This window comes from Colletotrichum graminicola (assembly GCF_000149035.1).
Source record: "Colletotrichum graminicola M1.001 genomic scaffold supercont1.14, whole genome shotgun sequence".
NCBI classification, from domain to species: domain Eukaryota; kingdom Fungi; phylum Ascomycota; class Sordariomycetes; order Glomerellales; family Glomerellaceae; genus Colletotrichum; species Colletotrichum graminicola.
In genome coordinates, this window is record NW_007361018.1 from 781,053 (window position 1) to 803,498 (window position 22,446).

The 22,446-nt window shown below is 55.7% G+C and overlaps 6 protein-coding genes across 6 annotated transcripts; 1 reads left to right on the forward strand and 5 right to left on the reverse strand.

Annotated features, from left to right (window-relative positions):
- Window positions 1-2,203: 2,203 nt before the first annotated feature.
- GLRG_04539 (choriogenin Hminor) lies at window positions 2,204-5,837 on the reverse strand (the record flags this gene model as incomplete). Its single annotated transcript, XM_008095224.1, has 2 exons — window positions 2,204-4,399; window positions 4,461-5,837. The coding sequence occupies 2 exons, from the start codon at window positions 5,835-5,837 to the stop codon at window positions 2,204-2,206; spliced, it is 3,573 nt and encodes a 1,190-aa protein (XP_008093415.1).
- A 5,748-nt stretch (window positions 5,838-11,585) lies between these two features.
- Window positions 11,586-12,147, reverse strand: GLRG_04540 (uncharacterized protein; the record flags this gene model as incomplete). Its single annotated transcript, XM_008095225.1, has 2 exons — window positions 11,586-11,832; window positions 12,029-12,147. 2 exons carry the CDS (start codon window positions 12,145-12,147, stop codon window positions 11,586-11,588), a joined length of 366 nt encoding a protein of 121 aa, XP_008093416.1.
- A 516-nt stretch (window positions 12,148-12,663) lies between these two features.
- Window positions 12,664-14,790, reverse strand: GLRG_04541 (uncharacterized protein; the record flags this gene model as incomplete). The annotated part of the gene is made up of 1 exon (XM_008095226.1): window positions 12,664-14,790. The coding sequence occupies one exon, from the start codon at window positions 14,788-14,790 to the stop codon at window positions 12,664-12,666; it is 2,127 nt and encodes a 708-aa protein (XP_008093417.1).
- A 2,644-nt stretch (window positions 14,791-17,434) lies between these two features.
- On the forward strand, window positions 17,435-17,827 carry GLRG_04542 (uncharacterized protein; the record flags this gene model as incomplete). Its single annotated transcript, XM_008095227.1, has 2 exons — window positions 17,435-17,631; window positions 17,665-17,827. 2 exons carry the CDS (start codon window positions 17,435-17,437, stop codon window positions 17,825-17,827), a joined length of 360 nt encoding a protein of 119 aa, XP_008093418.1.
- A 248-nt stretch (window positions 17,828-18,075) lies between these two features.
- On the reverse strand, window positions 18,076-19,717 carry GLRG_04543 (major facilitator superfamily transporter; the record flags this gene model as incomplete). The annotated part of the gene is made up of 4 exons (XM_008095228.1): window positions 18,076-18,087; window positions 18,141-18,630; window positions 18,683-18,786; window positions 18,839-19,717. 4 exons carry the CDS (start codon window positions 19,715-19,717, stop codon window positions 18,076-18,078), a joined length of 1,485 nt encoding a protein of 494 aa, XP_008093419.1.
- Window positions 19,718-20,253: 536 nt separating this feature from the next.
- Window positions 20,254-21,762, reverse strand: GLRG_04544 (membrane dipeptidase; the record flags this gene model as incomplete). The annotated part of the gene is made up of 5 exons (XM_008095229.1): window positions 20,254-20,888; window positions 20,952-21,072; window positions 21,133-21,196; window positions 21,258-21,486; window positions 21,555-21,762. 5 exons carry the CDS (start codon window positions 21,760-21,762, stop codon window positions 20,254-20,256), a joined length of 1,257 nt encoding a protein of 418 aa, XP_008093420.1.
- Window positions 21,763-22,446: the final 684 nt, after the last annotated feature.

A 22,446-nucleotide genomic window follows, 5' to 3' on the forward strand; every position in this document is an offset into this window, starting at 1 on the left:
TAAAGATGTGGCCGGGATAAAGATGAGACGAGGATGATGGGTCCTCGACCCCCGTCGTCCCGGGACGTGAAATAAGACGTTCCAAGTCGCGATGTCTTGAGGCAGGCAGGCAGGACAGTCGTCAAAGATGACGACAGGGTCTGCGTCGGGATCATCCTGTGAAGGTAGCCAAGGGAGTGCGTGGCGCACAAAGGCTGACGCAAAACGGGCGGTCAGGGCCTTCAGGTGGTACCACCACACACATTACTGCTGAAAACTACTTTCATGCCCTTGGACTCACACTCAAGGTCATCGATACGAGCATCTCCCCTCAAGAGGTTGCGGGGTATGGCTGTTTCTCTCAGCGAGAAGGGAGAGAAGGAACTCAAAGTTTTCCTTGAGCTTGTCGGTCGCCCCTTCCATACTCCACTGACCGGGCAGTGACTTGGCAAACTTGAACAGCGCCTTTGACGTGCTAGTCCATCGCGGTGACCTTGAAAGCCTTGGCTATTGCAGTCTCGATCGTCCCTTCGTTTCGGGAATGGCTGCGTTTCAACTCCATTGCTAGAGCAAAATATGAAGAGGCGCAGGGCAAGCCGAGTGAGAACGTATCTAGCCGGCTACCAGGAAATTGTGATGGAGACCTTTGAAACCACCTCACCGGTAAGAGAATTCATCTGTTCTCGGTCGAGATTAGGATACAGAGTCTGGCACAGAAATTGTCAGCTTTTAGTCGAACGTTGCCTGAGATTTTGTTTCGCTCAATGGTAGCTCTTCGACTGCAGAATTAGCCTATCGAAAGGACAACAGCTTCATGAGAAGCACCTGGACACGGGTGCTCTTCACCTAGGGGACAACATCGGTTCTGCCAGCCTTCTCGATGATGCTAGCCGCCACATTCATGTGTTGTGCGTCTTTGGTAGCCGGGCACTCGGCCAGATGGGTATAAGCCTCGGAATGAAGCCCCTCTTCGTGCATGGATATACTTGTGATGTGTGAAAATTTGACAAGTGAGTGACTGGAGTAAACTTGTATTAGCAGTGTAGTGCTGTGATTGCGTCAAGGCGGTGATGTATGTGTTTTGGTTGGAAAAAGGGTTGACGTGTGGCGAGTAGAGTCAAGACATACGAGGCGGATGGCGACGTCTTTGAACGTACTTTCCTTGCCGAGGTGCGGTGTCTGATATCGCCGACCATTCAATCAAACCTTCCACATTCTAGCCGCTTGCTCACCTATAGATCTCGCGTCAATCAATACATCATTCACGGTTTCAGCTGGGGTAAATCCGAAGTTGTGAGCGTTAACGATGACATCTGTTGCATCCTACGGATGCGATAGAGTGTCCTGGTTCGCGGTGACTTGCCCATCAAACTCTTGAGCCAGATAGATTTGAGCCGAGTATACGTCGACTACTCCCCTGGGCGGGCGGATGCCGCCTGCGAAGCTTCAGTTGGATGGGGGGGATTGGGGCTCTCGTTTAGATTAGAGGTGACTGATTATTATATAAATACGAGAAAATCCAGCTGTTTGCTTTTATATCAAATGTTTCTTAGGGCATCTCGTAAGTGAAGCCAGCATACGCGAGAGGTGACGAAGTTTCGTAACGTCTTTCGTCACGTCGACGTCCGAACCTCCCTCCCTCCGGCCACCTCTGAACAAGAGGCACACACCATACATCCCGATCAGCGAGCGCGAAAAGGTTCCTCCGGCACCGGACGGACAGCATACACGTCCGTCAAGAGGACACATCACCAGCGGGAGCCACAGGCAGCAGTCATCATGTCTGTCAAGCGACTTGTATTCATCCATCTCAGTCGCCTCCTCCCCCCACCCTTCATCCGCTGAGGCAAGATGGCCGTTATGAGTCTATGAGAAAGGCCGCACTATCTCCAAATGCAACTTGTTTTTTCCAGAGTGTCATATCCATCAGACACGTAACATCTACAAAATCTCCTCTTTATGGCCAAAAAGACTACGAGGGCTAACTGACCAGTCTTCTCTTATGGACACCATCGTTAAAATATCGCTGTCTCCCGCTGGTTTTTTGTAATGCAATTCCCCTACTCGACAAGCACCAAAAAGCTTGAAGAAAGATACGCGCTGCGGCCAACGAAAAGGCAACCAGACATACACACACAACATTAAGTGAGAGTATAAATACAGCTCTCTTGCTCTCTTACAGCAAGGGGGCGGAGAGAATGCACGGCAAGTAGCATGCCTTCGCTCAAAAGAACTTGCCCTTCTTCTTCTTGGTCGGCTTCTTCTCCTCACCCCCGCCGCCGAGGATGTCGTCGAACGTCATGGTCGACGTCGCGGCAGCCTCTTGGGTATGAGTGTGGTCAACGGACAGATGGCGCATGTTTGTGTGGGAGGGCGTGCGCGGCATGACCATGCTCACAGGGCGGGAACCTGCAGAACTGCTCCTCGCGCTAGGGACGCGCGAGGTGCGGTCGCCTGGCAGGCCCTCGTCCAAGGGCACGGGCTCGAGACCGAATATCATACTGGAGCGTTGCGCGTTGCGGCTGCCGAGATGACGCCCTCCAGGCGAGGCATTGCGCGGCCGGAGATGAGACTGGGGAGACCCTGGTGCGGGTGGGGTGCCGGATGCGGGGCCGGCGGCGATGCCATCCGGACCAGGGAACACAGGTCGGGGCGGTTCCAAGGGAGACATGCCGAAGTCTTGTGGGGGTGGAGCCGCTGCGCCGTTCATGCCTTCCCATTCCTTGGCGGCCAGCCAGCAGTGGCTGCGGTGGTAGACGGCCTCCACGCTGAACAAAACGCTGTCGGCCGACAGCTCGACGTAGCCGTTGCCACCCGAGACTTCGTACCACATCTTGCGGACCTGGCGCGCATCCTCGAGCCACGGCAGGTTGCCCATTGGCGGCTCACACAGGAAGTACTCGACGGCCTCGTTGAACTTGAGGTTCGGCGCGTCTATGACGAGCATGGGGAGAGATTGAATGACGACGTAGAGAAAGAGCCAGTAGCCGATGCGCTGGTCTGCGAGGTCGGCCGCGTTCTTGCCCTTGGCCTCGTGGAGCTCGAAAGCCTTGAACTCCAGAAGGAACGGGACGTTGACACTGTTGGTATCCCAGTTGTACGCCTTTTGGATGACAAGTGTCATCTCGTGCTCCTTGATCTTGCGGTCGAACTTGGCCTGCTCCTTTGGAGACATCGAGTCGTAGGTCGCGAGGATGGTCGCCATCGTGGGCAGCTTCGGAACGTCAAAGGGGATGGGCGGCAGAACGGGAGGGGTCGAGTTGTCGAACTCGGTGAGCATCTTGCGTAGGTTGGCAATCATCGGCGAATCGGTCGTCTTGCCCGACTCCTCATGGGCGTTCCCGTCCATTACTCTGGTGGTGATGTTTTCACGGTCCACGGTAAGGTCGTAGAGCGAGCACATGTCGGAGTAGAGGGCCTTCAGCACCAAGCGATTGAGACCGCTCTCGGAGAAGGGATTCTTCTTGCTACTAGCCTTCGGGGGCCAAGCACCGAAGTTGGCCTTGTAGTATCCCAGGACGAACTGCTTCATCTTGTTGAAGGACCTTTGCCAGACCTTGAAGCGGATGGCCTTGAGCTCGGGGTTCGAGGTGGAGCTCGCGATGCCGGCAAACAGCGATGGAAATTCAAACTGCTCCAGCCTGCTGTTGACGTTGTGCTGCCGGTTCACGAGGTCCAGATGTGCGCGCTCGAGACGTTGCCTGGTGTAGTGGGAGATCTGCTCAAAGAGCGGCGAGCGCAGATCGAGGATGGCAGTGTACTTGCCAACGGCGTGCGCGAACGCCTCGTTGTAAAGCTCCATCGACCTCATCGCCTCGCCGAGAATCAGAGACTCGAGCGTCTTCTCGCGGCTGTGGCGGACGTCGGCAAGCGACAGTTGTTCCATGTAGAAGCCGAAGCTGAGATCAACCGCCTCGCCGAAGGAAGAGCCATCTGCGTTGGTGAAGCCGTATTCCTTGAGCAGCTTTGCGATCTGCAAGAATGCCGCGAACGTAGTGGGGTGCGTCCTGGTGGCCACTAGCGGCTGGCCGGTCAAAAAGGCAAACAGATTGCGAATGGAAATCAACCGGTCGATGTCGGCATGGAGGCGGGATCCCGGCGCCGCAAGCTGGCCGTTCTCGGGCTCTGTGTATTGTGGGGGCGTCGCTGGCAGATAAAGTTTGAGATCGCCAGGGCTCTCCTGACCCTCCAAAGGGGGTGAGCCGCCGGCCCGCGCGTCGTCTACCGAAAGGCTATCCCGGCCACCGAAACTCCTTGCCCTGCTCCTGCCGGTCGAGGCCATTTCGGCCTGGATGAGCTCGTTGAAGATGACTGAGTTGATGATGGAGAAGCTAGGGACCCTGAAGGATGGCCCGGAGTTGCTGCTTCTGGGTTGAAGGTAAACGCAAACGTTGCCGTTCTCGTTCCACAGTTCTGGGACCTGACGTTGCGTTAATCCTCGTCTAATGTTGCTCCTACCGCAATGAGCCGAGAAAGCTTACCTTTTCCGCATTGAGCAGGAACGACGTGTTGTATTCACCAGGGGTGTCGGGCGACAATACCCACGCCTGGAAGTTCTTTGTCGCCGCCGTGACGTCTTGCGAGTTCGGCCGTGATCCCCCCCCGCCCGGCAGCCAGCTCCTGCGCAGCCGTCCACGCCTGTCGTCGTGGGTCGGGCTCTGGCTCTCGTTGGACCTGGGATTCCGTGGTGCGGTCTGCGAGCCGCCCGTATTGGTCCTGGCTCCAGGCGGGTTCGCCGAGGTGCTTCTGCCACGCGCGTCCGGACCCGGCGAAGGTGCGCGGACACCCAACATGGGGAACGACGATACCCGGTTCTCGAGGAAGGAGGTGCTTCGCTTTCTATGCTCAACGCCCTCCTTCCTCAGCTTCGTGGGCGACGCCGTTTCGGGCTGAGAGGCGACCCGGGGGGAGGCATGGTTTGTCTGTGGTAAAGGAAGGCTCTTGTCCTTTCTCAGCTTCGCCGACACGGGAGGAGGCGCCTCGGACGGCGGCATAGGGGCGGCCATCATGCTTGGTGTAGTAGGTGTAGGAGGCTGAGGAGGAGACAACAGAGGGTGCTGGATGGCAAAGGAGGACGATATCGTCGGAGGGTATGTAGGTGCGTGGGCGATTTTTCCAGGCACAGGAGGCGGTGCATCTGAGGGAGGCGGAGGCGGTGGAGGGTCGAGGGAATCGAGAGTCGGAGCAGCGATGCCAAGGCCAAGAACCGAGCTAGTCACAGGGCGGACGGTAGATTTATCAGTCGTGTCGTAGGAGGGTGGGCTGTCGGAAGGGGGCGAGGCGGGCAGCGGTTTGCGGTGAATCGGTAGCTGCTGCTGCGGCTGGGCAGCCAGGGGTTGAGGTGGGAGTTGATCTGTTGATTGGATTATGAGCGAGGGGAACAGAGAAGACAGACGGTTGCCCCAGGACCGGGACTTTCTGTTGTTGAGGGGCCGGGAGGGAGCGAGCACTGGCTCGGTGGGCTTCTCCTTGTCGTTCTCCTTCTCTTCAGTGGTCAAGGTCAGGCTTTGGCTGTTGAGTCTCGCGGCAGTGGCGGGGGATTTGACCTCAGTGTCGGTCTGTGATCGTTTCGGGGATGCGGGAGGCGGCGGCGGGCGGGAATGCGTGTGACTGCTGCTGACGTCGAGACGACCAGGGTCTGCTAGCGCAGATTGAGGGTGGTGTTGTTGTTCTTGGTCTTGGCGCTGGTCATGCTGTTGCTGCTGTTCGTGCAGGGGCTCGGATACGCTGTGATGATGCTTCTGGCTGCGGGGCTTGGCCGAGACGGAGTCGACGAGGTTGGTTTGAGAAGAGAAGGAGAAGTGACCAAAAGAGGATTTGACCGAGGCGCGAGAAACCGACAGCTTACTCGACGTCATGCTGGGCAACGCAACATTAACACCCGTCTTTCAGTCTTGCTCGGTTTGGCCCCTTGGCTGGATCTGGTGTGTACGTGTGTGTATGTCACCCTCAGCCTCGGCGCGCGTAAGCGAGAGGCGTGGATGGGCAGAGGCGGGGGGAAAGGAGCTGAAGGAGCGGTCTCGCAGCCAACAGGCAAACCAGGGGTCTTGTTCTTTTCTTGTGCGGCAGTAGGGAGGAAGCAAACAAACAAACAGTTCAGTCCAGCCCAGCAATGGCTACGAGGCAGGACTCTCTGGCAGGAGAAATGGGCGGGCGGGTGGCGGGTATTATGAATGCGAACAAAGAGCAAGCAAAAGGCGGACCAAGGCTCCACAAGACGGTGAATGCGGGACTGAGACCTTGTTCCTTGACGGGTGGGAATGAGATGGAATGAGATATGAGATGGGTATGGGATCAGATGGGAATGGCTTGCACAAGCACAGGTATAACCTAGACCGCCGTGAACATGCTTGGGGGTCTATAGTGTAAAATATCCATCTGTACGAGGCAAAATACACTACAAGACACTGGATCCCTGGGAAGAGAATATGGAGAGACAATAGATGCGGAACTGAGGATGAGAGACAAGGCGGGCGAGAGGAGAGGAGAGGGGTGTATGGAGAGAAGAAGAGAGCTAGTAATTTACCTGGCATGAGGCTTTGCTCTCGGTTCGTTTGCTGTTACGGATACTGTTGTTGCTGCTACTATTTCTGTGCTAAGCTTGCTGGGCCGAGGTGGTTGATGGCAGAAACAAAGTGAGAATGGAGCCGTTACGCGATAATGGCAGTAATGTGTATAATAAAGAGGAGCAACCCGAGGAAGAGAGGGACATGTTTGACCGTGGCGTACGTAAGTTGGTGAGGCACGTTGCGAGGTGAAGGAGGATGAGGGCCAGAGGGGACACCGGGACTGGTCTAACTAGGACAAGGGACAGACAGGGAGTAAGGCACGTATTGCCAGGTACCTCCTTTATTTTTTCTTTATTTTTTCTTTCCCTCTGAAGAGTACGAAGCTAGGTACTCCGTACATGGAAGTAGACTGACGATGGACATGGGAAGTGGATAGATGTTCCACGCCGCAAGGGACACCCTTGCTGGGCTTCCTCCTCTTCTTCCATTTCTTGTTCCCCGATACGGGATGCCGTCTTGCTGCTGCTGTTATTCTTCTTTTTGTTCTTTTTTTATTTTATTTTATCTCCTTCGTTATTTTTCTGTAGTACCGAGGTAGGAACAAATTTCTAGACACGGTGAATATGGGCGGCATCTCCGATGCTTCGTCCGATTCAGACACTGTACGTGCCCCACTTCGTCCGCCCTTCATCCCTCCTTGGAGGTACGTATTATCCTAAAGTACCGATGTACCCCTCTCCAATGCCTGCATACCTATAGCTGGAGGCAGTTTAGCCTTAGCGTGGAATACTTAGGGGCCCAACCTAGGGATGACGTTTTTGGATGCGGAGTGGGGACCAGGAGACGTGGAGAGACGCGAGAGGGGTCTCGAGACCCAAGGACGTACCACAATCCGGAACCTCCGTAGGTACCTACCTACAGGGTGGCAGGGGTAAGTAAAATGTCACTATGATGTTACCCCCCATAACAAATATCATGATAGAGGGGGAATATTCACCAAAAGTAAAGTTCTGTACGGAGTAGTAGGGGGGTGGAACATTAGTTACCTAACCGGGGTATTTAACTTCGGCCTGGTACCATTGAATGTACCTACTGCCTACACGTGCCACACAGTAGTGCATTGTATACGGTAGGTCACAACACCTCACCGTGGAAGACGCCGGAGGCGAAAAAAGGGGGAATGCGGAGGCCGCAGGTGATGAGCGAGGAACGACGATTTGGATCGGCAGGCAGGCAGGCAGGCAGACAGAATCCAAAGCCGCCAGCTCAATCTCACCGCAGGACTTTCAGGACTCAGGACTCGGGACTCAGGACTGAGGCCCTCATCCACCTGAGGCAGGCTGTATTGGTGTTAGTCTGGCACAGAAGCATGGGGGGGCTCAGCTCAACTCCCGGCGCTGGCGAGGCAGGACCATTGCGGCGAAGAAATCCTTCGGGCAATTCTTCCCTCCCCTCCCCTTGAGCCTGCATGTTCCAGACTCTCGACTCCAGAAAGTAGAGTCCCCCAGTGTGACGCTGGCCCAGCTCGAGGTCGCAGCAGCGCCTGCGATTGGGCCCCGACCACACCCCAGACCCGGAAACACAGGGTCCTGCCAGCATCCAGCGTCGCGTACCGTCGCAACGAAATAGCCAGACTGCCGAGTCGCCGCTGCTGGCTGCACTGCACTGCACTTTAAATGCAAGAGATGGACGCGTGCGGAGCTGGGGTCTATCTATTCGAATCTTCACACCCGGTGGTCAGGTGGTGATGTGGTTATTTGGTCGACACTTACGTACAGGCCAGTTACCTAGTACCTAGGTTACCTATAATGTATTGTGAACCAGATAGTATAGGTGCTATTCAGGTACGATATAACCGGTATGCAGCTTTATGACGTCTAGCTTGCTTTTCTTTGCTCGTCCCTTTCCTAATGGCCTGCTGGTAAGGCAATTATGCTCGAAACGTTCCCCTCAATCTAGACGACAATGCCAACACCAACCACAACCCGTTTGTACCCCTGGCACAAGATCTCTTGGCTGATTGGACCCAAACAATCGGCTCATTGGTGCTGGCGTCAGCCTGCATCGCATCCGCCACCACCCGTCATAAGGGAAGGGAGAAGAGAAAGTTGTGTTGAAAGTCACACGGTGCCAGAGCCTGTCGATCACCGTGCAAAGATTGGTTGGAGGGCAGCTGTTTGAAGCAAGTCCAGAGTTGTTTGCAAGTTGCCGAACTGTTCCTTCCTTCTGCCTCTGGAACAGGAGAGAGCGAGAGGATCCTCCCTGTCATGGTCTGCGAGGCAACTTCGGAAGCAACGCAGTCAATGCCATGTACCTACCTGACTTAGGTACTATGCGGTACTTTCTGTATACATCTAAGGCAACCGGGCTGACGGTGAGGCAATCAAGCGGGGTGTCTTGTTCCAGCTGTAGCCCAGGCTGCATGAGGCAGGCTGGCTGATTGACTGACTGACTGAGTGCATAATTGATTGATCGCTCCTTCCTGCGCATTCGCATCAACCAAGAAGGTAGGCACCGACATATCAATGACTGGGTGAAGGCAGCTGCGCGCAAGTCGTCACCTTCCGTCTGACAACTTTCGTCTGACAACTCTGACATGCGTTTATTAGCAGCAGTTCCCGCCACGTCTGAAATACACGTTTTGTGCAGCCATCCATCTCCCGTTCCGTCCAATTCATTTGGTCCCGTCGTCCGTTTTCCGTCCAATGTCGGCACCAGCATACCCGATGACGTGATGAGAGACAAACCCGCCCGGTTCCAGTCACTCATCCCGTTCAACCGCTCACTCTGCAACCGGGGCTCATAATATCAAAACACTTTCTTCTTGGAACACCGCGACACGTATACACGAGACCTTTTTACGTATTTTGACACCGGACTTTGGACAATGTGCCGATGACTTAGTTGACATATCGTCTCAACCCGCCGACGATGCAACGACGGCGAAAGAAACCCCCCAGCGGAACCCGATTAATTGCTGCTGTGGCCCTTTCCCCCCATCTCGTTTGTTGGTCAGTCCCTGCGCCAACGCCTCCTTTTTCCACGGGCTTTCCCTGCTTGCTTTCTTCTTTTACTTGCCCACCGGTCGTTAGTGTACTGGGCAGCTCTGCCGCCGAGTCCGAGAGAGCGCGGACGACATCAAACCGCCGAGGTCCCGGAACACCTCGTCCAATGTCGGCTTCCATCCACTTTCCACCTTTTGCACCAGACACCAAAGAGACCAACCTCTGGTCCCTCTTCCAGCCACGACGAAATACGAAAAAGAAAACCAACAAAGCCGGCCCGTGATCGACAATGGGCAATCGCATACGCGGCGTCCCGCCCGTAGGCCTCGTGTGCATCCGCCTAGCTCCGCTCGCCGATCCGGACATAAGGTTTGGATTGCCAACAAGGTGGCCCAGGATGGAACAGTCCCCCGCTAACAGTGTTAGGTATGGGTATACGACGAGACCCATGCTCTTTGCCTTCCATTCTACTCCGTATATCCCGCGCCGAGCTTTGGACGCGGATGACACCTGTCTGCGGGATAAGTTTTTTTTTTCTGGGTAAAAATAACTTTGCTGCGCCTCCCATCCCCAGTGCGCCCCGTCCCACCCATCACCTCATCCACACCCATCCCAAGAAAATTCACCATCGAGCCTCCTCGCCCCTTCAGATCTCGCCGTTCGGCGACGTGCTCTCGCCGGCTGACTGTCGATTGGCGCCATCCGAGAGCCCGAGAAACACTCCGACGCTCCCGGCCATCCGCAGCATGGCCACGCCCCCCTTCAACCGTCTGTTAGTCTGCTTTCGCTCCACCTAGTCTGCTATTGGACCGGCCAACACGGTCGGGCCTTGTTGACTACGTTCTTCTAGCGCCAATCTTGACATTGTTCACTTTCCCGACCACTTTGTCCATACCACGCACTCGCTTGTCTCTTTTCGCTCGTTTGGTGTCAATCAACCGTCATGCCTGTCATGTCATCCTATCACAATCAGGCCAGAATCCCGCCGGCTGGCGCTTGACACGCCCGAATCTGGCAGATGTGGCGCAACGTGGAGTGATGGCTCCTTCGACGAGGCTCCCTCTCTTGAGCCCCGAAGCTAACTTGACGCCCGATAGATACAAGTTTTCCAACGCGATGCCGCATTTCGGGATCCTCAACTCGCTCCGCAAAAGTGGATATGAACAAGGGAAGGCCCTTCGCATTTCCATGTTTTTTTGCCTCTCCCCTATGGGTCAATGTTTTCCAGAGGGGGGCGAGGGTCGTGATAGTGTACCCTGAGCGCGGAGCCCGGAAGCATTCTAGGCGCAGATCGACATTGCAATGCCATTCCCCACACTCCCGACGCGCGTGCCATGCAAGCCAGCCAACTTTCGCGTCCCTCCGCAGTTGGAACTTGGGTGCCGTGAAGAATGCGTGTCCCATCAACCGGTCCCGCAGACGAGTCTTGCCGCGTCGCCATCGCAGGGCTGAGCCGATCACCAGGGTCTGGGGAGGTTGGCGGACTTGATCCATTCCTACGCTCGGTGCACGCTCCAGTCCCGTTGCATCGATAGTGCGGTCGAGGGTCAACCTGCGTGCCTGAGTAAACCCCCTTCCCTACAGCCAACCGGCCTGCCGGCCAAGAGGTCCGATCGGGGCCGTGCTTGCGGGCCGAGGGGGTTGAGGGCCATCCCGTTGGAAAGCGTCTCGGTGCCGAAACCTTTTGCGTGATACGGTCTGGAGATGTGATCGGCTTGGCCGGCGACGACCTGTAATTGGGTAGTACTCCCCCCTGGGCCCAAGAGCGCGCGGGAGGTCGTCGCCAAAGTGTTATGTGCCAAGTCTCTAAAGGGACGTCGGCGTCGGCGAATGCTGTTCCTTCGATTTTAGCGCCACCGACAAGAGTCCGCAAGCTCGACGCGTGGCAAGCGTGATGTCGAGCAGCTAAAGACCTGGTCGGCATCCGCAGATGCACGGGTGGTGTGATTCAAAGAAGACCGTGCGGCATCGTTGCATAGTAGTCTGGCAATTGTAGATGATTGGCAACAAATGAAAGCACACTGATTCTTGGAGGTCCGAAACCTCACAAGAAGAACGATAAGTCGTGCCGTTTACAGGGGATTCTCCAGACTCAGCTGCCATGGAGAGGTACGTGGGACTGGATCCGCAGCGCGAGGATCCTGAGACGCTCCCTGTCGTCACCCCCTCCCGCGTCTGCTCCTCGAGTAGCGGCCTGGGCCGGGCCCTCCATCTCTCGACGAGCCGGCGGCATGCCCCCTTGACCTGTTCGGGCGGGATGGGGAGGCCCGCGCCTGTCGTAATGGTCGAGGATGTTGTTGTCGTAGTTGAGGTGCATCAGCGCCGCCCGCCCGGCTCCCCTGCAAGGCCTCGATCATGACGAACAGCAGATTCGTCACTAGCACGCTGTGGAACGCGTCCCCCGTCGGGAAGGCGGCCGCGTCGATTGCGCCGGATAGAGACATGCCCTAAAGACGAGCCGGACCGCCTCTATTCGCTTGAAAGTTAAACCAAGCCATACGACATCAGAGTGCAGGCCGTCTGGGCCTGGATTACGGCGGATCGAGGAGCACACCGGCCGGCCCCGCGGGTTCCCGACTCGGAGACCGGTAGAAACACTGCTCGGCGGGCTTATCAGCTTGGATGCCGTCCGGCTCCGTGAAGGCCGTTCCCATGGCGGGAGTTTGCCGGTGGCAGGGGGGGGGGGGGGGGGGGGGGGGTTCTTCGTTAGTCCCTGAGAGAGGGTTAAACTTTTCTGCGGCCAGATCGGCAAACCCACCCGAAGAACCGAACCACCGGGTAGAAAGGATGTTCGCTTATACATGATACACGCTATCCGAGAAGCCGTCTCGCGCAGAACGCCTGTGATATGGTGTATGGCTTCGAAAAGGTCACCGGTCTCTATCGGGGACGCGGCCGGCTTGGGTATTTTGTTGGCTCAGCGTCGACGCGCTTCCCACCGAGCCGGGGCCTGGCAGTTCGCATCGCAGCAGATATTAAGGTGCTTCCGGTTTCTTAATTAATTAATCGTCATCATCTACTCATTACTCTGCACTGCCCCATAAAATCCCATGACATTTGGGTGTTAATTGCAAGTTAGCATCGTGGCACCACATAGTGTCTCCGACGTTGAATAAGCCATTCCCAATATTTACATACTACCCTCACAGTACTGGTCTACCAGCTTTGCATCAGACGACCGCGAATGTCTTTTCATCCCATCCATACGCCCTAGTGAGCCTCCTCGCATAGATAAGCCTCACGTAACCCTCGATATCAGACTTGTGGGGTCGGTGGACGGTAAACGATCTCTTCACGGACATCGTTTCGGGAGGCAGGAAAGTGAAGACGGAGCCGTACTTGGGCAGGACGGAAAACCCGATTTCTGCCATGGCGCCCTGGAAGGCCGCCCAGCTCACCGCCCCCCGAGACTCCGACTTGCCGAAGAAGGCTCCAAAGACCTCGGCGGTCCCAGCGCTGACCTTGAACGTCTGAGGTATGACGGCGTTCTCCAACGCAGGCTCGGCTTGAGGGCTGATGTCGTATGTGGAAGAGTGAGACGGCCGGGTTTTTTCCTTTTGTTTGCGTTGTTGGATCAAGGTTTCGCGTGGCTCGGGGACTGGGACCGGGAGCGGCGTCCACTCCTTCTGACCCGCCTCGATCTTGGCCTTGTACTGATCATACTGGTTCTGAAGATCAGAGAAGCATTCGTCGACGAGATCTTGGTACAAGAAGCCGAGTTTCGCGCCAGCCTTGTTGACGACGAACTGGTCGAGGGCCTTCAAGGCGCCCTCTGTCATTCCCGGCTCCAGAAGAGTGTCGATCGGGGCCGCAAAGTCGCGGAGATCGAGGTCGGTCTTGACGTTGCTCAATTCTGCCCCCAGTTCTTGAGATCTGGAAACAAACAACATTCCCTTCTTGCGGGACGGGGCAGGCAGCGTCACTGTCCCGGATAAATCCTGGATGAACGCGACCGTTGCAGCCAGTTTACATAGAGACTCGAATTCGCTCTCATCCAACCTCTCTCGCTCTGACGGGTGAGATTGTTGGAGATCCGTCAGCTTCTTCAGCCATTCGATGGCCTTGGAAGCAGTAGTGTCCGGGTGGCAAAGACGGAGGACATAATGGAGCTGCGGGTCGCTTCTCGTCAAGTCGCCGGGGTTGCCTTTGAGCGTCACACGCGCGTTGCCGGCGCTGTCGTAGGCGTTGGACACACGCTTGTACCACTTTGCCCCCGTCTTGACCTGAATGTTGCGTTTGAACAGGCCCTGGGCAGAGACGTACGCAAGCTGACAGACGTTCGATATCTCCTGCAAGAGAATGGTCCGGTGCGCTTTGTCGTTATTCAGGGCTTCGAGGCGGGCCAAAAGCTGGTGGATGTAGTCCCAAATGGCGGCTTCTGTGACGGCGTTGTGGAGTACATCGAAAACGACGGCACTGATATACTTGTCAGTGTGGACACCCATCCGGCGTCCCTTTTCGTCGGGAAGAAGCTCCGGCCGGCTAAAGAACCATAAATTGACAGTGTGGGCAAGGACCGTCGGCTCCGAGTACAGATCGAGGTGCTCCATGCATGATGCCGCTTGGTCGCGAGCGCCGGCGACCAGATCAGGCAGGGAAAGCTTGACGGGTGAGTCCCGAATGCTGAGTTTGGAGAGCGCGGCCGATGCCGACTCGTCGGGGTTCTTCGGAAGCTGCTTCTGCCTCCGCTCCTTGGAGCCCTCCTCCAGGATGTCTTCGACGAGGATGTTCAGGTACTGCAAGATGTTGACTTGCCGGATCAGGACGAATTCCCCCGTGGCTTGGGGGATACAAAGCTTTGCCTGCATGGCCGCGGCAAAATCACGACGAACTTCTTTGTGATCCGAGAGAATTTTGAAAGACCTGCCGTAGTTCTGGTCGTCGTCCAGGAAAAACGTCCAACAGTCCTTGAAGGCTTCGACGTGGCGGAGGTTTCGGGTGCGCACACTTTCGTCGATGATGGCGTAGTCGCCCTGCCCACCGTTAGGGCCTGTCCAGTATTGTTCCACGAGCGTGCTTTTGGCGCGGTGTTCCAGCATGCTCAAGAGATGCTCAGGCTTCTCGGTAAGGTCGCGTAAGTTCCAGTCGGGGAGCATCTTGTACACGTTTCCCAAAGAAACATCCCGAGGGTGCTTCAGTAGAACGCCGTCCATCATTCCAGCCTTGACGCATTTTGCTCGTTGCTTCTGATCGAAGCTCCTCCACAGGCGTTCAAGAGTGCTGCCGTGTCTCTTGTACTTCCGAGCCAGGTCGGCGTGGAGGTCTTTTATAACGTCGCTGTCTGTTGGCTCTTGCATCCCTACCAATGAAAGACTGTAGGTTGCGTGTGTTTGCGAGTGATCTAAGTGATTGAGGGAAGGAAAGCCTAGCTACTGCACTATGAGTAGAAACTGAGGTGAAGTTAGAAAGAAGCTCCAATGGCGAGACAAACCCCTCGTAGTGGGCCACGTGACATGTCTTGCACCAGCCACATTTGCCTCGAATCAACCATCTTCACCAACATTTGGAGTGTGTAGTAGGTGGCCTAGGCAGTTTCATGACACCCAATATCAAGCATCCAAAGACTCATTGGCGCAAAGATTTATCACTGTGTGCTGGAGACATCGCCAGTCTACCTGCCTACCTGCCAGTCAAACATCGGCATCAGGACGCTGCGCAGTACTTGCAAACCATCGATCATGGATGCTGCATCGCATTGAACCAACGGTTTCCCTCTCAGTGGTAAATGTACCTACCGATGCAGCGACCGTACATATCTAAAAACAAGTCTCTCAAGCCTCCTTTGCCCCAAGTAATCCACTAAGCTAGGCAATAGGACCAGTTAATCAACACCTGAGATTGATTAGCACCGTTCTTGCCTGACTTGCAGCTCCAGAATTAGTGCGCACTTCTGTATGATTCCTGCAGAAGCATCCAACCCCACAGCAGGCAACTCGATGTTGGTGGGTTCATGATGTTCAACGAGGATCACGTGAACCGCCCCGCCCCCCGCAATGAAGGGCAGAGGGACGCGCACAACAGGGTACAGGCAGATTCGTCGTACGCTCAAAACCCGGACAGCACACTACATAGTAGTACCTCCTTGATCCAGCTTCTCAAGATACCTGAGGCGTCGTTTTCTTCTCTGTGACCCTGGGCAAGCCAGAGAACACAATGAAAAAAATGTTCGCGTCACCTGGAGGCAGTGTAATACCAGGGACACTGTGGGAGGAATCATGTGCAAGCACAGAGGATTCCTCCCTAAGACCAAAAATAGGAATAATCACGATTGGTCTCCTTAGAGACCTTTCAGAGATTAAACTGAAAAGAACAGATACTACACTTGATCTAAGCCAAAAGGCAAAGAGAGCTAAAGAAGAAAGAGGGAAAACAAGCAAAGGACGGCGGGCGACGGAGAATATATAGCTTTTTGGAGGGCGGTGTACAGAGTGCCGGATCAGCCAGCCGGCAGAACGGGTGAGAGGCTGAGTCATTCCGGTATCGGGTGTATATTTAACCGTGCGGGTACCGCTGGGGATAGCAAGAAAATGGACCAGAATCTGTCCAACCAACTTGCTGGTCCACGGAAAGCCACCGGTTTGTCTGGGTCGAATTCCGGTGGTGTTACCTAACGCAATCCACTGATGAGATGACTGCAACACTGATTGGCTCATTGGCAACTCTTGGATCCACTTTTTTCTAGTGGCCCAACCGGACACGAGGAACAGAATCGAAGGCGGTGGCTTGCATTTTATTGTGCAACTATGCGGACGATTGCAGGTAAACAGCATAGTCAGTCACCCGCAGCAAACTGGCCCACTTCACCAAACACACACCGACACGACCAGATTGAGTCTGTATTCAAGGCGACCATTGTGGGGGGTATGTGACCTGACCTGACCATTGCCTCTGACATGACCTGACATAATGACCGTGCACAACTGAAGTAGTGGATAGGGTTGATTAGGGATTGGTTCGGGTTATGGAATATCTTCTTGTTCTAGGCAGGTCTAATGGTCTGGTCAGGTCAGAGGCAATGGTCAGATCAGGTCAGGTACCCCCCCACAATGGTCGCCTTACATGTACTCTCGACCAGATCCAAGGCGTCCCTCAAAGCCGCCAAACGTTAGTAGGACCGTTTCGACGGCCGCCGCCTCCATACCTTGTTGACTTTGTGGGTCACACCGAGCCTGAACCAGCCAGTTGTATTCCGGCCGAGTGAATCCAAGCATGGAACGTGGCCAAGCAGGACGCTTTGAGGTTAAGATTTGACGATGATGTCGACTTCGAGTTGACCGGAATGGGGCCGATACTACACGGTCCGGATGTCCGACCGAATTCGGCGTTTGTGGGGTCGAATGTAGACGGGAGGTCCGATTCGGCCGAGACCAGACGAAGCCAGGCACCGCGACCACAGAACATGTAAGGATATCCAGGACACGAAGTGTCGTACTACACAGCTTTTGGCCAACCAGATTCTCGCCGAAGAGCGTTACCCTTCCCAATGCTGATATGAACATCGGTTCAAGCAGCATCATCGCTGGCGAACTACAACGGCATTAATCGCTTCCACAAGGCCGGAATCAGCGCCTCGATGAGGAGTCCGGGCGCTCCGGCTCGGCCCCCAACACGATAAGTATCATGATTGTGAGTTCAGGTTGCCTCCGTCAACCTTCGTGAAAGGTCCTCGTGAGCAAACTGAGATCAAGATCGGCCTTGCGTAGATATCGGTGAGAAGCTTGAAGTCGGCCAGCTTGATCGTGACTTCTCGGTCTTCAGGATCGACTGAGAGCTAACTGGATGCCATTGTAATAATTTTTGATGACTTTGGAAAAGAGAAGCGGTGAGATTTTGTTGATAGCGGACTAGCTTCACAATAAACTTACGTACATTCAAAACACGCCACAATCCTTTCGACAGCTCATCAGGTTCGGCGCAGCCACGGCAGAAGAAAGCGCAATGATGCTTTATAAGTCACCCCCTACTGGAGTGAAGATCATCCAGAGGTTGAGACATATGGAGGACAAAGTAAAGAAGGCCAAGGAGATCCAGGAGGAGTTCGGTGCTGAGAAGAAGGCCAAGGGGGCTAGGAAGCGAGACGCCGAGTTTGACAACGATGACGAAAGCGAGACGAAGAAGATCAAGAAGGAGACCGAAATGTATGGCAGACGAGCCTGATACAAGAATGTCAGAGCTCAGGTCATTTCTCTTCTAGATGAGGCCATCGAAGAGTGCTGCGCTCAACCACAGACTGGTCAAGGACAACTTGCAGTGGAATTCCAGACTGAAGCCTTGCCCTTTGTCCGTGGTCTCAGGGCATCTGCACCTAAGGTCATCAAGAGAACTTTCGGCTAAACCAGAACGGGTTCATGAACCATATTTTCTCTGTAGCGATATATATTTGAATCTTATTCATATTACAGGCTACTGATCGTCTTATAGACATAAAAAGCAGGGGCGTTTACTCTCATAACAAGCGTGTTTCTCAACACAGTGCATCAGGTCTATTCATACCACCAGGTGAAAGAAGTCTAAGCCCGTGTGAACAGTCCAAACATCGACGAAGATCCTCCTTGTTCCTATTCCATTTTGGCACTGAAGACCTAGTAAACATACTGCCAGGAGTCAGTCATACTACACATCGTACGAGGAAGTTGTGATTTCTTACCTTAAAGTACTTGTTCTGGAAGTCCGTCTCGTCCAGAAGACCTCGCTCGTACGCTTGGTTCTCGTTCTCCTGCGAAGCCGCATGTTCCGACCTCCTTGATCGGTTGCGGAGCCATAGGAGAACCCAGATGCCGCACAAGCACGCAATCTGCACGCCGATGCAGAATATCATCATCGCCACGCCCAAGGGATACCTCGGAGCCTGCTCCGCCTTGAAGAAGAAGGGGCCGACGAAGTTGCCGAGGCAGTACCCGATCAGGAGCATGGCGTTCGTCGTGATCTTCTTCGTGTGCCCGGCGGTGTTGGCCGTGGCGACGGACATGGACAGCGTCCAGGTGGCGGTGTAGGCGAACGAGATCCAGAGGCAGGCGAGACGGCCGTAGGGGCTGGACTGGTCGATCAGCCAGAGACCGAGGATTCCCGCAAGGAAAGGAGCGAGGCACATTAGCATGATGGCTATGCGGGCGTTTGAATAGTGCGAAGCAAAGTAACTGCATCATGTGAGCGTGGTTCGGGCGACGCAGGAGTGAGAGGCGCGCCTACCATGCCAAGGGACAGAGAATGAGCTGAACACCTCCTGACGGCATTTGGATGAGGGTGGTTTCGAGAGTCGAGAAGCCCATTCCCTTAATCACAAGACCTTGGAACTATAGAAAGTATCAGCACCCAGAATCTTGGAAGGCCGGCGAGTAAACTAACCGTCGTCAGCCCACCGTTGGGGCTGTTACTCGCAACAGCGAACACAAACAGCAACCAAGTCTTCATGTCCGTCATGGCCTCCCTGAACTGGGGCCACTTGAAGGTCTTGTTCTCGACCCCGGTGCCGTTGGCCTTGACGCGGCTGATGACCATTGCCCTCTCCCTCTCCGACAAAAACGTCGTCGTGAGCGGCGACCCGGGCAGGAAGAGCAGCATGAGGGCGCCCCAGGCCACTGTGACCGCGCCCCAGAACAGGAACAGGAGCCGCCAGCTCGCAATGGACCCCTGGATGTGGCCGATGCCAAAGGTCACGAGGCCCGCGGTGACGTACCCCAGGCCCGCGGACCCGATCCAGATGCCCATGCGCACGGGCTGCTCCCTCCTCGAGTAGTACATGGAGAACAACAGCATCGTGCCGGGGTTGATGGAGGCCTCGAAGGCGCCGAGGAACGTCCTCGTCGCCGCGAGGCCGGCGAAGTTGTGCGACGCGGCGTGGCACATGAGCACGGCGCCCCACATGACGACGGTCGCGGACATGAAGCGGTTGATGGGCAGCTTCTGCAGCAGGACGTTGGTCGGGAACTCCCAGAATAGGTAGCCCACGTACAGCAGGGCGCCCGCCCAGGAGTACTCGGAGCCGGTGAGGCCGAGGTCCTCGCGGACGCCGAAGACGGCGGCGTAGCTCAGGGTGGTGCGGTCGATGGACTGCAGCGCGTAGGTGATGCAGAGCAGCGGCATGAGCCTGAGGTCGAGCCGTCTCAGGAGGGCCGCGCTCTCCCCCGAGTCGATGACTTCACCCTCGGCGGTGTCGAGGAGTTCGAGGGCTTTGGAGGGCCCCGAGGCTACGGCCTCTTCCTTCTTCGTCGTGTCCGTCTCCATACTTGTGTCCGATTTGTTCCTGGAGAAGCAGGAAAAAGGGGTTGCGATGCGAACCGGCCGGCATTGGACAGGAAGTGACTATATGACCATCGGCGTGCAAGTGCCAGACCCATAATTGGTATTTGTAGGTCCTGGGTAGCTCCACGAAGCGATAGATAAGAGATGCTGGTCTATCTGGGGCATCCATCCTGTTGGCGTTCCGCGGGAAACCCTTGTTTGTCATCGCTATAAGTCATCCGCGGTCTTCGCTTACTGCCCCGCACACAACGTCGCAGTGAACCGTGTTTCCGATATTGATCGCTGCCGGTGTCACGCTAGTCATATACACTATGAGGATGGCCAAACAGGAAATGAGAGGGGCCATGAGAGGGGAGTCGTGCTCAGCAGTGAGCTCAGCCTCGTGGAAGCAAGCGTGAGACAAAAGTAGAAAAGAGAAAGCATGGGATTTGCCCGATTTCCGTATATAGTTCTAACCTTGCACGATGCGAAGAAGATAAGCTTGAAATTTCATGTTCAGTCGGATAAACAGGCATCATCTATGACTCCTTGTCTTCAAGATACAAGCCCTCATCCGGAGGCGGAACACCGTACCAGTCCAAGCCCAACTTGTCCTCGGGATCGGGGTCGGGCATCTGGTAGTACCCATCGTACCTCCACCAAGTCCGATCTTCCCAAACGTCCTCGACCGGCAGGACCCCCTCGGCCTTCATCTCGTCCCTGACCTTCTCCACGCCGCGCCAGACCCGCAAGATGTTCTCGCCGGCGACCTTGGCGAGCTGCTCCTCGGTCGCGCCGCGGTCGAGGATGGCCTTCAGCAGGCTCGGGTAGCACTTGACGTCCTCCAGGCCGGGGATGACGGAGGCGATGCCGTCGAAGTCGGAGCCGAGGCCGACGTGGTCCCAGCCGACGCGCGCGGCGACGTAGAACAGGTGGTCGAGGACCATGTCCATCCTGGCGTCCCTCCTCCGCGTGGCGACGTGTTCCGGGACGAACGTCACCATCACGATGCCGCCGTTGGCGGGGACCATGTCGAGGATGTGGTCCGGCACGTTGCGGGGGCAGTCGAAGACGCCCTTGACGTTGGAGTGGGAGAACATGATGGGCGCGCGCGAGAGCTCGAGCACCTGCTTCGCGCAGTCCTCCGACACGTGGGAGATGTCCACTATCATCCCTGCGGGTTGCGTGGTCAGACGGGGGTGCCGGGGAGAGAGGGGGATGGGGAGTGCACGCCTACCAAGTCTATTCATTTCTACCACTGCCGAGCGACCCAGTTTGGAGAGCCCGCCGTGGACCGGCCCGATTTTCGAAGTTGAGCTATCGGCGAAGGCGTTGTTGCATACATGAGTGAGGGTACACTTGTGAAGTTAGCCGTGGTTTCTGCGAGTCTCAGAAAGAGGTCGGTATACTTGACTTACATATCTTACTCCCAGACGATAAAACGCTCTGATGATGCCGATACTGTTACCGGCCATATGCAGCCTGCGCCTCGTGTCAGTCTTTTGGACCCCCGCAGCCATATGCTTAGTTGTCGAATACGCACCCCTCGATGCCGATAGAGCAAGCAATCCTGCCCGACTCATAGATCCCCTTCACATCGTCCGGGCCGTTCACCAACTCGAAAGTCTCGGGGTAAGACTCGATAAGACGCAGCGTCAGATCCATCTGCTCAATGGCGTCGCGCGCCATGTCCGAGTACTCGGGGGTGGAGAAGTTCTCCGCGGACCTGAGACAGGGGACGCAGACGGACCAGAACTGGCCGCCGACGGCACCTTCGGAGCGTTCACGTGTAAGTGGTCTCGGCCGGAGACGACAACAAAACGGCGCAGCCGGGACTCACCTTCCCTCAGCCGGGGGATATCCGTCATGCCCCTCTCGAAGCCGCCGGCCAAGTCGAACTTGGGGTTGTTGTGGATCTTGCCGTGGAAGCACGCCCGCGGTTGCTGGGGCAGGTCATTATGGCCATCGATGAGAGGTGTCTTGAGGAGGACCCGCTTGACTCGCTCGTCGATGTCGAGCTTCTGGTAGGGGTGGACCGCTTGCGCCATGGTTCGCGAGTGAGAGAGAGAGAGAGATAGAGGGAACGAGGCCGATGTGAGATTACTGCTTCAACGATGCGGCCTCAGCTTGCGAACCGATGTTGGAAGGGTCGTTTATCTACAGCTCAGGGATTCGCGGTGACCGATAAGCCGCGACTGGTACCGAGGGCAAGGACAAGGAGCTCTGGTGATACCCAGGTTCTCCTCGGCCAATCGACGTAGGTTTCCCGCGCAAAAAGGGGAGGGGGAGGGATCCATAGATACGGGCCCATGGCCGGACTTGGCTGATGTGCACTCGGAATGTCCAAGACGGGGTTTCGGATGACCAGGGTCGACCTTGTTCCCGAGGATTCGGGTTGTTGGTGAGAGGTGGGATCGTCTTATCAGTGTACGATGGATGATGAATCATTCGCAGGCAATGGTTTGTTCGTATCGGATATGAAGGTTTTGGTTTTCCACGGTAGTTGTTCTCGGGCGAGCTTCTCACGAAGGCACATTCGTGCGCGCACATACGATGCAGCCGACAGCACCGTAGCCAAGCACATGAGGTTAGATATCGGTTTATTACCAGCTGCCAAGGGAAGTTTCAACCTTTTCGGGCCCGAACTTGTAAAGCATGATCCTCATTCGGAATGTCTTCATCGGTACCGATAAAGCTGCTTCCGAATCCCCCTACAGCCGCATAAACTTGTT